This window comes from Phyllopteryx taeniolatus, chromosome 1 (assembly GCF_024500385.1).
Source record: "Phyllopteryx taeniolatus isolate TA_2022b chromosome 1, UOR_Ptae_1.2, whole genome shotgun sequence".
Classification (NCBI taxonomy): Eukaryota; Metazoa; Chordata; class Actinopteri; order Syngnathiformes; family Syngnathidae; genus Phyllopteryx; species Phyllopteryx taeniolatus.
The window spans coordinates 42,169,315-42,186,895 of NC_084502.1; the positions used below are offsets into that span (position 1 = coordinate 42,169,315).

A 17,581-nucleotide genomic window follows, 5' to 3' on the forward strand; every position below is an offset into this window, starting at 1 on the left:
GACAATAGGCACTTATTACCAAGATTGCAAGCGCAGTTCAACTCTGCACATTTTTTTTAAATTAAGTAATAACTAAAATCTGATTCAAGGCCAAAAGCATCATATGTAGTCACATGTTGTCGATTGTATGAATATGCAGAGACTGTCAAACATCCCCAAAATGTATTTAGGATTCCATTTTTTATTTATTTTTCCCAGAACAGCTTTGGTTCACAGCGGCAAAAAAAAAACACTGAGATGTGGCAGTTAATTATGAATTTCCTTTGTGTAGTTCTTATTTATATTATGTTTAAGTGATCCCACAGATGAAAACTGGGAGATTTTCCTTTTCATCACCAAACCTTAGCAAAACTCTTATTGTAATTGTAATGTTGTCCCGACTCAGTGGATTCCAGCGAGACTGTAGCCCCAGAAGCTGCAACAAGCATCACATAACTCTGTCTCTGTGGTGACGGTGTGTGTGAGCGTGTGCATGTGTGTCTTTTTCTTGCCAAGTACCTTACTGGCGGCACAGAACGGTGGGCTGTCACTCAAGAATGCCTGTCTTTAAAACTGTTGGCTGTGTGAGGGATGAATAATATTTGCTACACTATGAGGATAGATATAGAGAGGAAGGGGAACTTAAAAGAAAATTGTCTTGTTTGTTTGCTATTGCAATGCATGGAAAAACATAACTCAAATAATGAAGATATTACCACGGTAATGCTGTAAATAGATGAGTGTTTTGTTATGCATGCATGGATAATAAGTAGGTTGGATTTTCAATGTGGACACCCTTTAATGGAAGCATTCTGTGTGAGTCTGCGCACGCTTGTGTGTATATATGTGTGCATGTGCTGTCATGTTGAGGCATGAAAAAAAAGAGATCTAGTATTTTTATATATAATATTCATTGCATGCACACTAGCAATTACCTTAAGTATTTTATATCCATATAGTCCTATGGCTAGTTTCCTGTTTTGGAGGAGGAAGCTTCATCCTTTAGCAAAAATACAGTATTTACGTTGCTTAACAGATATAAATAAAAGAGTAATGATTCTGAATCTGCCGTCATGCTTTACCAGCAAAGACATTTGTATTGTATTGTTAGTTATGTTTTATATAATTATATTGTGGGCGGCTTTGTGATGAATTTGAATTTGTAATCATATTGGCATTGACATGCATTTAATCAGGTGAAGGGAGCATGTTGAGTCTTGTGTCAACTGGCCTCTAGTGAAGTGATTCGCTCCTCCACCCTTGTTGTAACAACGGTAACACCAAATTAAAGAAAGTAGCAACTTTTCAAAACACTCCCTTAGTTAAAGGTCCAGATGAGTTCACAGTTGAAGGTATTTGATGTTCCACATGTCCCCGCAATAACCCTGAAAGCACAACTTTGCAGTCATCACTCTTACGACTTTACTTTGGGCCATGCCCAGAGTACCGAAACCAAGTATCTGTTGTGTTTTGTCAGACAACTACAGACTGGTAGAGCTGTATTAATACTAGCAGAAAGAAATTATCTCCGCTGAACCATCTTCAGGCACTTATAGCCAAAGCATCTGCATGCTGTCTTCATGTTACTTTCACATGAAAAATATCACAACATTGTGTCACTTGAAGTCAAATTGGGTTCTGATTCACTCCAATGATCAAATTAAGTGTTTCAATCTAAATAGGACAATGTGGTGAGAACTTGAAATTGCAATTCACCCTCATAAATTATGTGCAATTGCTAAGAGATGTTGTTACTGAGCCAACATTAAACACTTAAACGCTACATTACAACATCTGATAGTCATCACCAGACACCGCAGGTGTCAAACTCATGGCCCGGGGGCCAAATCCGGCCCACCACATCATTTCATGTGTTCCGTGAGAGCAAATCCTGTGTGTTAACCGCATGTCTCTTGCTCAGATACCAAAATTGCAGATTGTCTGCACTTTTAAAAACAATGAGATATTGCAAACAAATAAATGTTTTACCAATGCATCCATCCATCCATTTTCCGAACCACTTAACCTCACTAGGATAACAGTTGATTTGAACAAACAATTCTTTGCTGGCTTCTGATTTCAAAAGTATCCATCCATTTTCTGAGCCGGTTCTCCTCACAAGGGTCGCGGGAGTGCAGGAGCCTATCCCAGCTATCATCGGGCAGGAGGCGGGGTACACCCTGAACTGGTTGTCAGCCAATCGCAGGGCACACGTAAACAAACAACCATTCGCACTCACATTCACACCTACGGGCAATTTAGAGTCTTCAATTAACCTACCATGCATGTTTTTGGGTTGTGGGAGGAAACCGGAGTGCCCGGAGAAAACCCACGCAGGCACGGGGAGAACATGTAAACTCCACACAGGCAGGGCCGGGGATTGAACCACGGTCCTCAGAACTGTGAGGCAGATGCTCTAACCTGTCTCCCACCGTGCCGAAAACTATCCATCCATCCATCCATTTTCTGAGCCGCTTCTCCCCACTAGGGTCACGGGCGTGCTGGAGCCTATCCCAGCTATCATCGGGCAGGAGGCGGGGTACACCCTGAACTGGTTGCCAGCCAATCGCAGGGCACATCGAAACAAACAACCATTCGCACTCACAGTCATGCCGACGGGCAATTTAGAGTCTCCAATTAATGCATGTTTTTGGGATGTGTGAGGAAACCGGAGTGCCCGGAGAAAACCCACGCAGGCACGGGGAGAACATGCAAACTCCACACAGGCGGGGCCGGGGATAGAACCCGGGTCCTCAGAACTGTGAGGCTGACGCTCTAACCAGTCGGCCACCGTGCCGCCGTGCCGAAAACTAGTTTTCCATTAATTTGTTGCGTATATGTAATAGTGTTAGGTGATCATACATGTATATGGATTGACAGTAGGGATGTTCGATACCACTTTGTTTCAGACTGACACCAATAAGTGTTCATTCTTGAGTACTCACCGATACCGATACTGTAATTCAATTAACACAATGAGGGATAATTGTGAACAAAGACCTTTCTTTCTTTCTGTCACACATGATAACTGGCCAATGTATCAAAGTGCTGCAGTGTAGCACCAACTACTGGCAAGGAGGACTTACCTGATGTCAGTTTTTTTTGTTTTTTTTTGCCTTAAGTATCCGCGGCTGGTGTATCGACAGCCTTCACATGTACCTGAAACCTTGAAATAAGGCTGGTATCTGCCCGATACCTCTTACCATCCCCAGTTCACCGTCATGGCCCATCCATTTTCTGAGCTGCTTCTCCTCACTAGGGTCGCGGGCGTGCTGGAGCCTATCCCAGCTGTCATCGGGCAGGAGGCGGGGTACACCCTGAACTGGTTGCCAGCCAATCGCAGGGCACATAGGAACAAACAACCATTCGCACTCACAGTCATGCCTACGGGCAATTTAGTGTCTCCAATTCATGCATGTTTTTGGGATGTGGGAGGAAACCGGAATGCCCGGAGGAAACCCACGCAGGCACGGGGAGAACATGCAAACTCCACACAGGCGGGTCCGGGGATTGAACCCGGATCCTCAGAACTGTGAGGCTGACGCTGTAACCAGTCGTCCACCGTGCCGCGTGATGCTATCCATCAATCCATATTCAATACCACTTAACCAGTTCAGCGTCAGCCTATCCCAAATCACACGGGGTGAGTTAACATGTCAATCATAGATGACATCTATAGACAGACATCCATTCACAATAACATTCACACCGCTGGATAATGTAGTACAGTCTCCCCTTGCTATTTCACTGTTCACTTATTGCAGGTTCAGTGCATCGCAGATTATTTTTTTTTATTATTGTACAGTACAGTACAGATCGTCAACTACAAGTCTCCGTTAAAGTAAACATTTTTAGCGCATTGAATATGGCCTACCATCGCGAGTTAGAACGAACTGTAATCCATAACAGCTTGCATAGATAAAAGGAAGATGGAAACAGCCCTTGGTGCTCTTTCAATTGCTTTATTAAACAAAGGGTAACAAAATACAGTCATCAGAGGCATTCTTAACACACCTGTCGGTAGTGTCAACTGACACCGTCACTGAAAAACAAAGTGGGTACTGGTCTAGCCAGGAAATAGTTTATTATTATTATTATTATTATTTAGGAAATAGTTGACAGTACCTACGTATAGTTCACTTCCACGTTACTTAACAGAGCAGACCCACCTGACAAAGGCAAACACACATTCACACTCATTCAGTGATGTAGAATGTGTGGATGGTAGTGATGGCGAGATGAAGCTTCACGAAGCATCGTAACACCTCAGCCATTGGTTCGAGTGATGGTTCATTTCTTGGTGCTTCATGTGCACACGAAACCACCTGCTGGCCATGTGCATCATCACAGGCAGCTGTGTCTTAACCACATATTGTATGTGATGCATTTTTGCATCTTTTTTGTAAATGACTACGACTGACTATTACAAAACAATGTTTCACCAAGTAATTTTATGACATAAAGTGTAAAATATATTATTTTTGAGGCGGCACGGTGGCCGACTGGTTAGAGCGTCAGCCTCACAGTTCTGAGGTGCGGGGTTCAATCCCCGTCCCCGCCTGTGTGGAGTTTGCATGTTCTCCCCGTGCCTGCGTGGGTTTTCTCCGGGTACTCCGGTTTCCTCCCACATCCCAAAAACATGCATGAATTGGAGACTCTAAATTGCCCGTAGGCATGACTGTGAGTGCGAATGGTTGTTTGTTCCTATGTGCCCTGCGATTGGCTGGCAACCAGTTCAGGGTGTACCCCGCCTCCTGCCCGATGACAGCTGGGATAGGCTCCAGCACGCCCGCGACCCTTGTGAGGAGAAGCGGCTCAGAAAATGGATGGATGGATATTATTTTTGAACGTACTCTGTTCAGCATCACTGGTATGGCAGGTTGTATAATGTTTTTCTGTCACTTTCGGGAAACGGCATGGGCTTAAGCGGGAAGAGGACTTTGAAAGGGATTATTTCAAAATAACTGTTTATCACCATTTTTAAGTGATTAATTCAAGAGCAAGATTATATAAATTGGGGTACAGTAATTTTTCCTCTCCCAGTGAGGTTTTATTGGACCTTACTTTCTTAGAACACAATAAATACCTTCCCTTTGAATAAAATTAGAAATGGTGGAAAAAGCAGTTTTTTTTTAAATAAACAAATGTAATTGACAAGTCTCAATGATAGTTATTTATGCAGCACAGTCCTACATGTGGTTCAAACTCACGGGAAATGCATACCTACCCCCAGTTGAGACTCAAGTGCACCAACCGCTGGGCTATCAGACCAGGGTGCTGGGTTAGCGGCCAGTAGCTTGTTTCCAAGGATTCCGAGGAGTGACTCGCTACTGTCCAAGCTATGACCAAACTGCTGTAAACACCAAACTCCAGTAGCCTACACAAACTACACAATCTTGATCCAAACTCTGAGCACCCACACACTCAAACATTTTCAATGGAGCCTGCATAGGGCTTTATATTGCTGTGAAACCTTGCGTCAAACTCTGAAGCGCTTCATGAATCGGTCACGTGGTGCAGCTGGGCACCGAGGCTTCAGACATCATCACTTCCGGCTCCTTCTCTAAATGAAGGAAGCCTCTATACGCGCTTTGCTGAAACGCCCCTTCCATTACCCGACATACACCTCGAAGACTCGGCACATCTCGTAACATCACTAGTGGATGGTCACTCCAAGTGGACAAAATTAATCCCTGCACCTCACATACATATATTGTATTGTTTAATGGTTAAGCGTATGCAGGAAACTTTAGATTATATCTAATACCACTAATAGTTGGTCGCTACTTTGATTTCGTTTATTGGAGGGGTGGACTGAAACATAACCCCCACAATACATTACTGTATTCACCTTAACAAACATAACGAGGAAATGTGTCAGAACAGTTCCAGGTGTCACAAAAGATATGTTCAAACCCAAACTAACTACAACTTTTCGCCTTCATTGTGGGCCACAATCAACCGGCACATATACAAAAGGATAAAGTGGCATTTGCTTCGTTTGGTGCGCGAGAAGAGCTGTGGCAGAACAACTCGTGGCTCCCTCACCATGACAACGCACCTACCTACAATGCTCTGAACAGGGGCATAGCACTAGATTCTGGGTCCCCCTACAACATCTTCATGGAGGGCCCCATCAAATAATTATTTGGGGGAACAGAATATTCCCTCCAGCTATTAGTTGTTGATTGGGGGTTTGTTAGGGTCCCCACAATTGCTCAGGACCCTGGGAAGGTTGTCCTCCCCCCTCCCCAGTTCGATACCCCTGGCCCTGAGCATCCAATAGTTTCCGGCCGAAAAGACCGTCGCCGTATTGGAGTGTGTGTGTGTGTCCCTCTTTTCCAAGCTCAAGCGGCCATTAAGGGGACCCGTTTTGAAGTTGTGGACGACAAGATGGCCATAGTGATGGAGCTGCTGATAATCTGGGAAGAATCCTTCCAGGAGTGCATGAAAGCGTGGCAGAGAAGGCTGATAAAGTGTGTTTGACTCCAGGGGAATTATTTCGAAGGGGAAAACCCCTCCTTGAGCCATCACCTTATCGTGGTGGAGGGGTTTGTGTGTCCCAATGATCCTAGGAGCTAAGTTGTCTGGGGCTTCACGCCCCTGGTAGGGTCACCAATGGCAAACAGGTCCTAGGTGAGGGACCAGACAAAGCATGGCTCCAAAAACCCCTATGACGAACAAAATAAATGGACATAGGTTTCCCTTTCCCGGACGCGGGTCACCGCCCCCCCCCCCCCCCCCCCCCCCCCCCCCCCCCCCCCCCACTCTCTCGCTGGAGCCTGGCCTGGAGGCGGGGCTCGAAGGCGAGCGCCTGGTGGCCGGGCCTGCACCCATTGGGACTGGCTGGGCACAGCCCGAAAGGGTAACGTGGGCTTCCCCCCTTCCCGTGGGCTCACCACCTGTGGGAGGGGCCATAGGGGTCGGGTGCAGTGTGAGCTGGGCGGTGGCCAAAGGCAGGGACCTTGACGTTTTTGTTGTGGTCAAATGTCAAAAATGTGAAGGCATAACTCTGCACAATACTCAGCCGTAACACGGTCATATAATCTGCCTGATAGTTTTAAAATACAGTAATATTGTTTTTAAATTGATCAAATAAATGGTTTAGGGGTTGATATTTTGCTGTTGAAAAAAAAACACGTGATGATAGGCCTTCTAGAAATGCAATTAAACATTGTAGGCATATTTGTAAAATGTGCATAAAGAATTTAGCCTCCGCGCATTTTTATGGTACAGGGGCGCACTCTAGTGGATATAATATAATATAATGTCCATCGATCCAGTTTCTGTACCACTTATCCTCACTATATAATATATCAATCCATCCATCCATTTTCTGAGCCGCTTCTCCTCACTAGGGTCGCGGGCGTGCTGGAGCTTATCCCAGCCATCATCGGGCAGGAGGCGGGGTACACCCTGAACTGGTTGCCAGCCAATCGCAGGGCACATACAAACAAACAACCATTCGTACTCACAGTCACACCTACGGGCAATTTAGAGTCTCCAATTAATGCATGTTTTTGGGATGTGGGAATAAACACAGGCGGGGCCGAGGATTAAACCCGGGTCCTCAGAACTGTGAGGCTGACGCTCTAACCAGTCGTTCACCGTGCCGCCCTATATAATATAATATAATATAATATAATATAATATAATATAATATAATATAATATAATATAATATAATATAATATAATATAATATAATATAATATAATATAATATAATATAATATAATATAATATATAGCCAGCACGGTGAACGACTGGTGAGTACATCACCAGTCGGATTTGAACCCTGAGGACCAGGGTTCGAATCCCGGCCCCGCCTGTGTGGAGTTTGCATGTTCTCCCCGTGCCTGCGTAGGTTTTCTCCGGGCACTCCGGTTTCCTCCCACATCCCAAAAACATGCGTGGTACTTAACTGAAGACTCTAAATTGCCCGGAGTCAGCTGTGATTGGCTCCAGCACGCCCGCGACCCCGGTAAGAAAAGGTGGTTCGGAAAATGAGCCTATCCCAGCTAACTGCGGGCAGGCGGCGGGGTACACCCTGAACTGGTTGCCAGCCAATCGCAGGGCACATACAAACAAACAACCATTCGCACTCACATTCACAGCCAAACCAAAGCAATGCATGCAAGAGTGAAACTGAAACTACTGCATCGATAGTTTCAGTCTAGTATCGATCCGATCCCACTCATAGGTGTCCCAGGCATGAAATGGAGAATGGGGGCCAGGGACAACAGGTTGTTGGGGGGGATTTTTTTGTGTCTTTTTATCATCTGTTTTGTGAAGCACTTTGTGAACATTTCTTCTATATCAAGTACTTTGTGTGTATCAATTAACAAAACTGGCTGCGTAACTATGTTTATGGAGGGAAGAATGTTATCGGCATAGGTTTTTAGAAGTGCGCATGCGTGTAAGTGGTAAAAAAAAATAAAAAATAAAGTCGTCATCTGCGCACGCTCACGCTCAACATTACGCACACGCGCAGTTCGCTTGAGCGTGTACTCACTATAAAGCCGCCGAGTTCCTCTTGTCTCCTTCCACCTTCAGCCATTTTGATCATGTTGGGAGCCGTGGGACGCTGCTGCACCGGGGCTCTGCAGGCTCTCAGGCCTGGGGTCCAGCCCCTGAAGGCCCTTGTCGGATCACCGGCCGTCCTTTCACGCAAGTCCATTCAGTCTTGGGGATTTTGAGCGAAACCGCACGTGCCCAAAACGTCATAAGACTGCTTTCAAATGCGCGACGAAAGCTCTGCTAACGTTAGCTGTTGCTAGCCACACGCTGGCTGCCCTTTCGAGCGGCTTGACAGGCCCTGACATTCACGCGTCAATTTAGAAGTAATGTAGGGCTGTAAAAGGTCTTCCTAAACTAGAAGCAAATGTGCGTGATCATTGTTGGCAGACCGCATTCGTTGGACGATTTCTTGACTGGTTTTGCAATGCTAGCAGCAATGACCTTTCCCAAATGACATGAGGTGGCTGCTAGACTAGCATTACGGGCTAGGCGTATTGGTGTTGTTTTTCTTGCGGATTTTAGCCTTAACGTTGCTCCAGCAAAGCATCAAATACCTTACGCAGAGCGAGGAAAATGTATTCGATGATATGATTGGGTAGAATGGGAAGGAACCTGCAGCTGTCACACTTTGTCTCCGAAATGACGACGTTAGCTTCGGGTTGATTTCATTCATCTGACATTCTCAGGTAGTGAATTGCTTACTGAGCTTTGTCATGGAATTTGTTTTAAAATTCATCAAGCGTTAATTTGGGGCTTCGTGATGGTTATCTCTCACCACACGGCAACTTAATGGTGACATTGATCTATAGCCGTCAGACATGCATAATTTCAGCTTTTAACTTTGCACAATAGCTTGCCGATGTGAACAGAAGGTCATGGCTGTGACTTGATTGTTGGGGTTGTGTTTCTCACAGGCAGAGACTATGTTGCGCCTGTCGCTGCCGCCGCCACCGCTGCTGCTAGTGTTGCCAACGGACGCATCGTGGCTGTCATCGGTGCTGTGGTGGACGTCCAGTTCGATGAAGGCCTACCACCCATCCTCAACGCCCTGGAGGTCGCTGCCCGAGAGTCCAGGCTCGTTCTGGAGGTGGCACAGCATCTTGGTGAGCAGCCGGACTTGTAATGCTGTCTTGTTTCCTACTAGAAGAACATAGAAGCTACGATGTGAGGGTTGGAAATTAACTTGCCTTGTTTCGTGAAGGTGAGAACACTGTACGCACCATTGCTATGGATGGTACTGAAGGTCTGGTCCGTGGACAGAAGGTTCTGGACACTGGAGCACCCATTAGAATCCCAGTGGGTCCTGAGACCCTGGGTAGGATTATGAACGTCATTGGTGAACCTATTGATGAGAGGGGCCCCATCTCCACAAAGCAGTAAGTTCACTTTGGAGATGAAATTAAATACACTTATAGAACATGCATGCATGCATTTGATGCAGTGTTTGCTTCTCTAAATGCATTTGTTACCCATCTATTTGTGTTTTCCTCACAGGACTGCACCCATCCATGCTGAGGCACCTGAATTCACTGACATGAGTGTGGAGCAGGAGATTCTTGTGACTGGCATTAAAGTGGTGGACTTGCTGGCCCCCTATGCCAAGGGAGGAAAGATTGGTATGTATAAATTTTATTTTAAATAAATTTGATTGTAAAACTTTAGCATCTTTTTATGGTTTCAGGGCTCTTTGGTGGAGCTGGTGTAGGCAAGACTGTGCTGATCATGGAGCTGATCAACAATGTAGCCAAGGCCCACGGTGGTTACTCTGTGTTTGCTGGTGTGGGCGAGCGTACCCGTGAGGGAAACGATTTGTACCATGAAATGATTGAGTCCGGTGTCATCAACCTGAAGGACACAACCTCCAAGGTGAGCACATGAGACGGGCCTCACCTTGTTTTTGTTTTGTTCTTTTTGGAGCTCTCTATTCTACAACTCACCTCCTCCTCTGCTAGGTGGCGCTGGTGTACGGACAGATGAACGAGCCCCCCGGCGCTCGTGCCAGAGTGGCTCTGACTGGACTGACAGTGGCCGAGTACTTCCGTGACCAGGAGGGTCAGGATGTGTTGCTCTTCATCGACAACATCTTCCGCTTCACACAGGCTGGCTCTGAGGTCAGCACTTCCTGAACAAGTGTGATATGTACTGAAGTTGGAATTGGGCTTTACACGATCAGGATTTTTGGGGCCGATCAAGTTTTATAAAAAAAAAAAAGAATAACCGTTCACCGATCAATTCACAAGATGGAGCAGTGTCTATTTACATGACTTGTTCATTAATTGTATATACTTGTGTACTGTATCCATCCATCCATTTTCTGTACAGCTTATCCTCACAAGGGTCGCTCACGTGCTGGAGCCCATCCCATCCCAGCTCAAAATTATTTTCTAGCATTTTAGACAAAAGTTAAAACACCAATGACCTCGCGGGGGCATTCAAGGATTGGCCACTGACATAAGTATAGGTCAGATCAACATTACATGACAGAAATAATGGGTGCTAACTTACTGTAATTAAATTATTTTATTGGAATTAAATTACTTAAATACTGTTAATGACATGCTTACTCTAACTTTCTCACTGTCCCAGCTATATGGACGAGTGTTGTCCAGAGTTTGAGTCAGATGGCTTTTTTTTTTTTTTTTTCCCGCTGCGTTGCTTGAACGCGGCATGCTCCTTGTGTACATTCTTCAGGTGCTCGATCAAATTTGTTGTGTTGAAGCATTTAGATGACGTTCCCCACAACGTACTTCAGTTGTGCAGACTGAAAATAACTTGCGTGTTGTTTGTCTGAGACACCGCAAATAGTTAGTCAGATAGTTACAGTACTGTGTAACAAGATGTGACTAGGCTAGAAATAAACTAGCTTTTGGATTCATATGCGACGAAGACACGGAGTTAAATGTCTTGTGCGCAGCCGATCGATGACATCATTGATCGGATCGGCGACTTAATGACATGAGAGCCGATCAGCATAAAATGCTAATTATCGGCCGATAACACCGATCAGAACAGCGTAAAGTCTAGTTGGAATTGGCTTTAACCTTTTCGTTTGACTTCTCAGGTGTCTGCCCTGCTGGGTCGTATCCCCTCTGCTGTGGGTTACCAGCCCACTCTCGCCACAGACATGGGTACTATGCAGGAAAGGATAACTACCACCAAGAAAGGTTCTATCACATCAGTGCAGGTACATTCAACAATCCGCTTCATAAAATGTGTGTGTGTGTGCGCTTTAATTTAAAAATGGTACCTACCTCCCCCTATCAGGCCATCTATGTGCCTGCTGATGATTTGACTGACCCTGCCCCTGCCACCACCTTTGCTCACTTGGATGCCACTACTGTGTTGTCTCGTGCCATCGCCGAGCTGGGCATCTACCCTGCTGTCGACCCCCTGGACTCGACCTCCCGTATCATGGATCCAAACATTGTTGGAGCCGAGCACTACGATGTTGCCCGTGGTGTGCAGAAAATCCTTCAGGTCTGACATTTTAGGTTGAACCTAGCCTAATTGATTGATTGTTTTAATTTATCCTTAAAACCTAAATTTCCACAATTTATTTTTGTTCTGCAGGACTACAAATCCCTTCAGGATATCATTGCTATCCTAGGTATGGATGAGTTGTCTGAGGAGGACAAGCTTACTGTGGCCCGTGCCCGCAAGATCCAGCGGTTCCTGTCCCAGCCATTCCAGGTGGCTGAAGTCTTCACAGGCCACATGGGCAAACTGGTGCCCCTAAAGGAGACCATCAAGGGCTTTAAGGACATTCTTGGAGGTGAGTGTGGTGGGGTCCCCATGAACACTTAATGGACTACTCAACATTTTAAGTAATTATTAATTTCCTGTTTCTCTTAGGTGAGTATGACTCCCTGCCCGAGCAGGCCTTCTACATGGTTGGCCCTATCGAGGAAGTGGTCCAGAAGGCTGAGAAACTGGCTGAGGAGCACTCCTAAACGCCTGAGCAATCGAACTATTGAGGAACTAAGAAGAAAACAAAGAAATAGGCAGGGGTCCAGCTGTTAGAAGTGCTCGATTTGTAAAACGTGTCCAAGTCCAAATGTACCCGTCTGTCATCTGAGTTATATTTAATGTCACCATTTGCAAAAAAAAGATGGAATAAAAAACAAGTCTGTACACAATTTGTCAACTGTTCTTTCCCTGTAGCGAATCTTGTACCTACGCTGACCACAAGATGGCACTCATAAGCCATGTTTAGCAGCTATCCAAACTGTTGTTGCTGAAATAAAATGACAAACTAGTAGCATGTGTATTTTTGTGTAGCGCAGTTGTGGAATTAGCATGGCAATACAATGAGGTCATCGACTATTGTAGTTGACTCGGATCAGTAAAGTGTTCTATGTAAAGAGTGGCTTGTGGTGTTAAAAACCTGACAAGGAGACCTCACACCCTTGTCATTATGTACTTTTGTAAGACCGACAAGGAAATATGCTGCATGCCTTCCTGAACAGAATGCTTTTTATTGAACCCAAATTTAAGTTTTTTTTTTTTTTCCATTTCCCCCTACACACACACACACACACACACAACCTTTCACACAGGCTTATCACCAAAGACATGCACATTGGCCGGAACATAATGCTCCCTTCAGATAAGGCCTTCAATATGGCACAGCATAACCAAAGGAGACAGTTTAATTGGAGAAGGGGAAAAAAAGCAAATTTAGTTTTGCAATCTGTGGTGGAAAAAAAGACACTTTTCTTGTAACTGCATTTTGAATAGTTGACTGCTCTAACAGTATCAGAACAAGTGGTCGTGTTGAAGAACAGGTCTGTAAAAATGTTACAAACTAGTGCACTTATTGCATTGGCTTGGCAATGGGAATGGCTTCTCTACTCAGAATGTAGGTGGAGATGCAGGTTGGCATGTAGGACAGCGGCAGCCAGAACAATTTGGCGTCCCATCCTGGTGAGTAGCGAGTACGAGGTCGAACGGCCGATACCGCATGCTCCATACAGTTAACCACCTTCATCAGGTCTCCATCTGATAGCTTAGCAACTTTGTCTGTTAAGAGTGCTAACGCTGTAAGGAGTGGGCGAAGAGAGGTATAAGAAATAATTTGAACAAGAAAGAGAATATATAAGCCAAACTTACATTTCTGAAGGTACTCCTGTCCATAGTCATCTCTGACTTCCTGAGGCACCTTGTCCCACAGCCACTTGATATTCTTACTCAGGATCGCAGCATCAGTCACGTTTGTTTTGAAGAAGCCCGGTTCAATGCACAGGACCTTGACACCAAAGGGTGCCATATTTAGCCTAAGTGGGGAAAGCCATTTATCATCAGTGCTTGTTTCAAAGCTAAAACTTGTTGCCCAATGACCACAGCTTCACCTGAGGCTGTCGTTGAACGCTTCCACGCCGTACTTGGAGACGGTGTACGGACCTCCGGTGGGACTAATCCTCCCAAACACGCTGGCCACATTCACCACCCTGCCCCTGGCCTTCTTGATGAGCGGCAGGACGCTCAGAGTCACAGCGATCACCCCGTTTAGGTTCACATCCAGCATGGACTTGTAGTCATCGATGGTTAGCCAGTCGCATGGGGCCGAGGGGACGGACACGCCGGCGTTGTTCACTACGGCCCACAGGCCTGGGAGGACCACATGAGGAAGTCAGTGTAGACAGAAAATGCCAACATTTTAGAAGCCTTGAGAAAATTAACGATGATCGGTTTTGATTGATGCTGGCCTTGCTTTTGGCTGGGAACCAGTCTAGGGTGTACCCCACCTCCCAGTCAGTCAGCTGGGATAGTTTTCCTCTTACCCACTAATGAGGACACGCACTGTGTGATAGATAGATGAATGACAGGTGAGGCATCCGTTTCCACAAAATAGCGGAGGAGGCAAGCGTCCGTCGGTCCGTTTTCTGTACTGCTTTTCCTTTTTTTGGGTCAAGGGGAGCTTCAGTTTATGCCAGCCGAGTTCGGGCAAAAGGCAGGCTACACTCTGGACTGGTCGCCGGTTAATAACAGCTGCACACGCAAAGACCATTCACATAAACCTTCACACAATCACTGAGTGGGAACCGAACCCACGCAGCCTAGAAGGAAGCCAGCCAGGCGAGTGAACCACCACACCATCAGTGACTGGGACAAGGGTTCCAAAGAATACCTTTAAAACAAAGAAAACCCTTTTTTCTTTGCAAATAAAGCACCTTCCATCCATCAGTCTTCTATTCTATATGATTGATGTTTTTGCTTGTCTTAGATAATGATGATCTGATTAAACAAATTCTTTATCTAACTGTCCGTATACATTGCATGTACTGTGCATCATAGATCAGGGGCTCTCAAAGTTTTTGTGTCCAGGCCCCCTTGCAGGGCAGAAAATGTTCCCCTTCACAATCCTAATGACAATTAACAGATATGATAATGCCCATCCTACTAAGAGTCCTGGTCATGGTTTTGTTAATATGTTAAAATCTGAGAGTGAGGGAGACATGACCTATCTGTACACGACAGATGGAAAAAGTACTCATACTCTGTACTTAGGTAGATTTACAAATACTTAAGCAGAAAAAGACTCTGCCGAAGTATTGATTCTCAACTTCTTTAGTAAACAACAAGGTAACACTCTTAAAATGTACTTACTTTCATTTATATACAGTTCAGTACCTGTTCTGATAACTTGGCACAATAACAAATGCACACAAAATACTGTCCCTCTTTTATTAACTTATATACTGTTGTTCTTGAAATGAGAAGAAGAAGAAAAATGGACACTCTATCAAAACAGGTGCCCCGAGCTTTGTGAACGTTCTGAAGTATTTATACTTTGTTACTTCCTACCACTGCTGCACACTCACCACGCTGCCCCACTTTGTCTTTGATCATGGCTGCAACTTTGCCGACACTTTCAGCAGATCGAACGTCCAGGTGTGTTGTGGTCAAGTTTCCAGAGCATGACTTTCTCAGCTCCTCTTCGCCCTTCTCCGTGTAGCAGGAGGCGATCACCCGGAAGCCCAGCTTGTCCAGGTGACGGGCCAGGAGGTTTCCAAAGCCCGTGTCGCAACCGGTGATGTACACATACTTGCCGTCCTTGTCGGAGACCCTGGGTAGCTCCCTGAGCCAGCGGTACAGGTAGTAGAACACGACAAGTCCCAGGAGGAACAGATACATGTCTGCGGGAAGCATAGAAGGAAATCAGTAGTTCTCCAACATATACACTACTCCTCTCAAAACATTAGACATGTTTGGCTTTTGGGTGAAATCTCAGCGGGAACCTAAACTACACCCCAGAATAACTTTTACAGGTGAACGTAATTTGACCTTCCCTTGAATGCACATCCAACTATTCAGCGTTTCGGTAGTTTTTTTGCACTGCTTGTTGTTATGACATGGAACTGAACAGCAAAATTGACAACAGGTGTTTTCAGCGCCGTGCAACGGGGATGGGGGGGGGGCGTGGGTGGGGGTGACCCTGGGCATCCACTTGGGAGGGTTTTCAAGGGGCATCACAAAGGTGGTGTGTACCCCGGGCCGCAACACACCTTTGCACGCTACAACGTTGATTTATGAATCCACCAATACGTTTCTAAGGATGTCAATTTCTGTGCCTTTCTGTTACTCTTCCAGTGTCTCTACTTTTATTGTTTATTTTTTAAATTAATTTATTTATTTTGCAACCTGCAACCAGATGACACTCACACTTGAAACATCCTGCAATGGCGAGGTACTTTAACAGCATGGTGAAGCGCCAAAGAGAAGTTTAAATACAAATTGTAGTTGAAGCAGGAAATACTTTGGTCAATTCCTTAATCAAACACCGACTGCGAATTTTGCCTTTCAGCTCCTTGTAAGAGAATAGCAACGGGAAAAGTACTGAAACTGAGAAGAGTCTGTCGTACGTGCATGCAAAAGTTTAGAGAAGGCCATGAGGTTCCCCCGTAGGCTATAAATGTTGTACCGGTAGTGCATTTTAGGATTTATCCAGAAATTTTTACCCGAAAGCCGAATATTCCTAGCTTTTTGTAGGCAGTGTGGGGTGACATGACATTGCACAATGTATTAGAACCAACGTGGCAGAATGTAACCTTTACCCCCGTGCGTGCACATAATCCTAACAGCATCCAACTTGACTATGACATGGGAATTTAATTTTTCACTATCACCCAGCTTGCAAACGGTTGCATAAATTTAGGGTTAGAGGTTAGCGAAGGTAAATACATTTCCTTTCAGTAATGAGCAACAAAACTACTTCCCGTGTACGACATCTTAATTTATGATACGACTTAAAAAAGTCGTTTCATTACGGAGTATGCAATTGGTATTGTTAGCTGAAAAAGAAATACATGGATACTGAAATGGGGGTCCACTGTACAAATAGTACACATTTGCAGTTTTCTCATCATCTAGTAAAAGAATATATAGCAAAAAGTATAAGAAAGATAAGCACAACATCTTACCCGTCGACAGGAGGTGGACCAGAGCAATGTGAAGCGCTTAAGCGTGGAGTTGTCCTCTGTTCCATTAATGTACAATTTATTTCACTATTGAACCCCGCCCCCTTTTTAGTTTGTTTTTGGTTATGACGGAAATGTATGCAGAATGGCGCCCCCAGCTGTCAAAACAGCCGCACTTCAATTGGTGACAAGACCTCATGCTTCTTCGTGTTATTCTTATCTAAACGTGGACGGAAAATGGGGCAATGTAGCATCAATAAATTGCTTCCAAGGTAATAATCATAAGTGCGGCTAAAAACCGCTGTCGATCAAGTACCGTTTCCCAACTTTCCAGAGTTGTAAACAACTGGCTTGAGGAGGCACAGCCAGTTGGCTTTGTTTACTTTGGAATTTCCTCTGTCGAACATACAGTGGAAACACACTCCTCTCCAAAAGTATTGGAACAGTGAGACCAATTCCTTTTTTCCTCTTCTTTTTTTGTTGTTTTAGAGTGAAAGATTTGGGTTCGACATCAAAAGACAAATACGAGAGATCAACAGTTCAGCTTTAATTTTGAGGTATTTATGGAAATATTGGAACTGATCGATGTGAAAAAGGCTGAAGGGAATTCAACTCAATGCTGACTATCCTGTGGTTGCAAGTCCTTAACTGCATCAAGCCTGCCTGTG

General features: G+C 45.0%; 2 protein-coding genes across 2 annotated transcripts; one reads left to right on the top strand and one right to left on the bottom strand.

The window, feature by feature from the left end:
• Positions 1–8,489: 8,489 nt before the first annotated feature.
• On the top strand, positions 8,490–12,632 carry atp5f1b (ATP synthase F1 subunit beta). The gene is made up of 10 exons (XM_061796723.1): positions 8,490–8,650; positions 9,415–9,599; positions 9,698–9,872; positions 9,991–10,112; positions 10,178–10,362; positions 10,449–10,607; positions 11,558–11,680; positions 11,761–11,973; positions 12,067–12,268; positions 12,349–12,632. The coding sequence occupies exons 1-10, from the start codon at positions 8,544–8,546 to the stop codon at positions 12,444–12,446; spliced, it is 1,569 nt and encodes a 522-aa protein (XP_061652707.1). The 5' UTR covers positions 8,490–8,543; the 3' UTR covers positions 12,447–12,632.
• A 319-nt stretch (positions 12,633–12,951) lies between these two features.
• LOC133488635 (retinol dehydrogenase 7-like) lies at positions 12,952–17,064 on the bottom strand. Its single transcript, XM_061796735.1, has 5 exons — positions 16,917–17,064; positions 15,318–15,632; positions 13,845–14,103; positions 13,606–13,769; positions 12,952–13,533 (listed from the first exon to the last, which is right to left on the bottom strand). Exons 2-5 carry the CDS (start codon positions 15,628–15,630, stop codon positions 13,310–13,312), a joined length of 960 nt encoding a protein of 319 aa, XP_061652719.1. The 5' UTR covers positions 15,631–15,632; positions 16,917–17,064; the 3' UTR covers positions 12,952–13,309.
• Between the last annotated feature and the right edge of the window lie 517 nt (positions 17,065–17,581).

Coding starts and splice junctions, on each gene's coding strand:
- LOC133488635 (XM_061796735.1), bottom strand. CDS start 15,630: ATGTATCTGTTCCTCCTGGGACTTGTCGTGTTCTACTACCTGTACCGC. Junction 14,104..15,317: donor AGACAAAGTGGGGCAGCGTG/GTGAGTGTGCAG, acceptor TGGTCCTCCCAG/GCCTGTGGGCCGTAGTGAAC. Junction 13,534..13,605: donor ACAGGAGTACCTTCAGAAAT/GTAAGTTTGGCT, acceptor CACTCCTTACAG/CGTTAGCACTCTTAACAGAC.
- atp5f1b (XM_061796723.1), top strand. CDS start 8,544: ATGTTGGGAGCCGTGGGACGCTGCTGCACCGGGGCTCTGCAGGCTCTC. Junction 10,363..10,448: donor TGAAGGACACAACCTCCAAG/GTGAGCACATGA, acceptor CTCCTCTGCTAG/GTGGCGCTGGTGTACGGACA. Junction 10,608..11,557: donor TCACACAGGCTGGCTCTGAG/GTCAGCACTTCC, acceptor TTGACTTCTCAG/GTGTCTGCCCTGCTGGGTCG.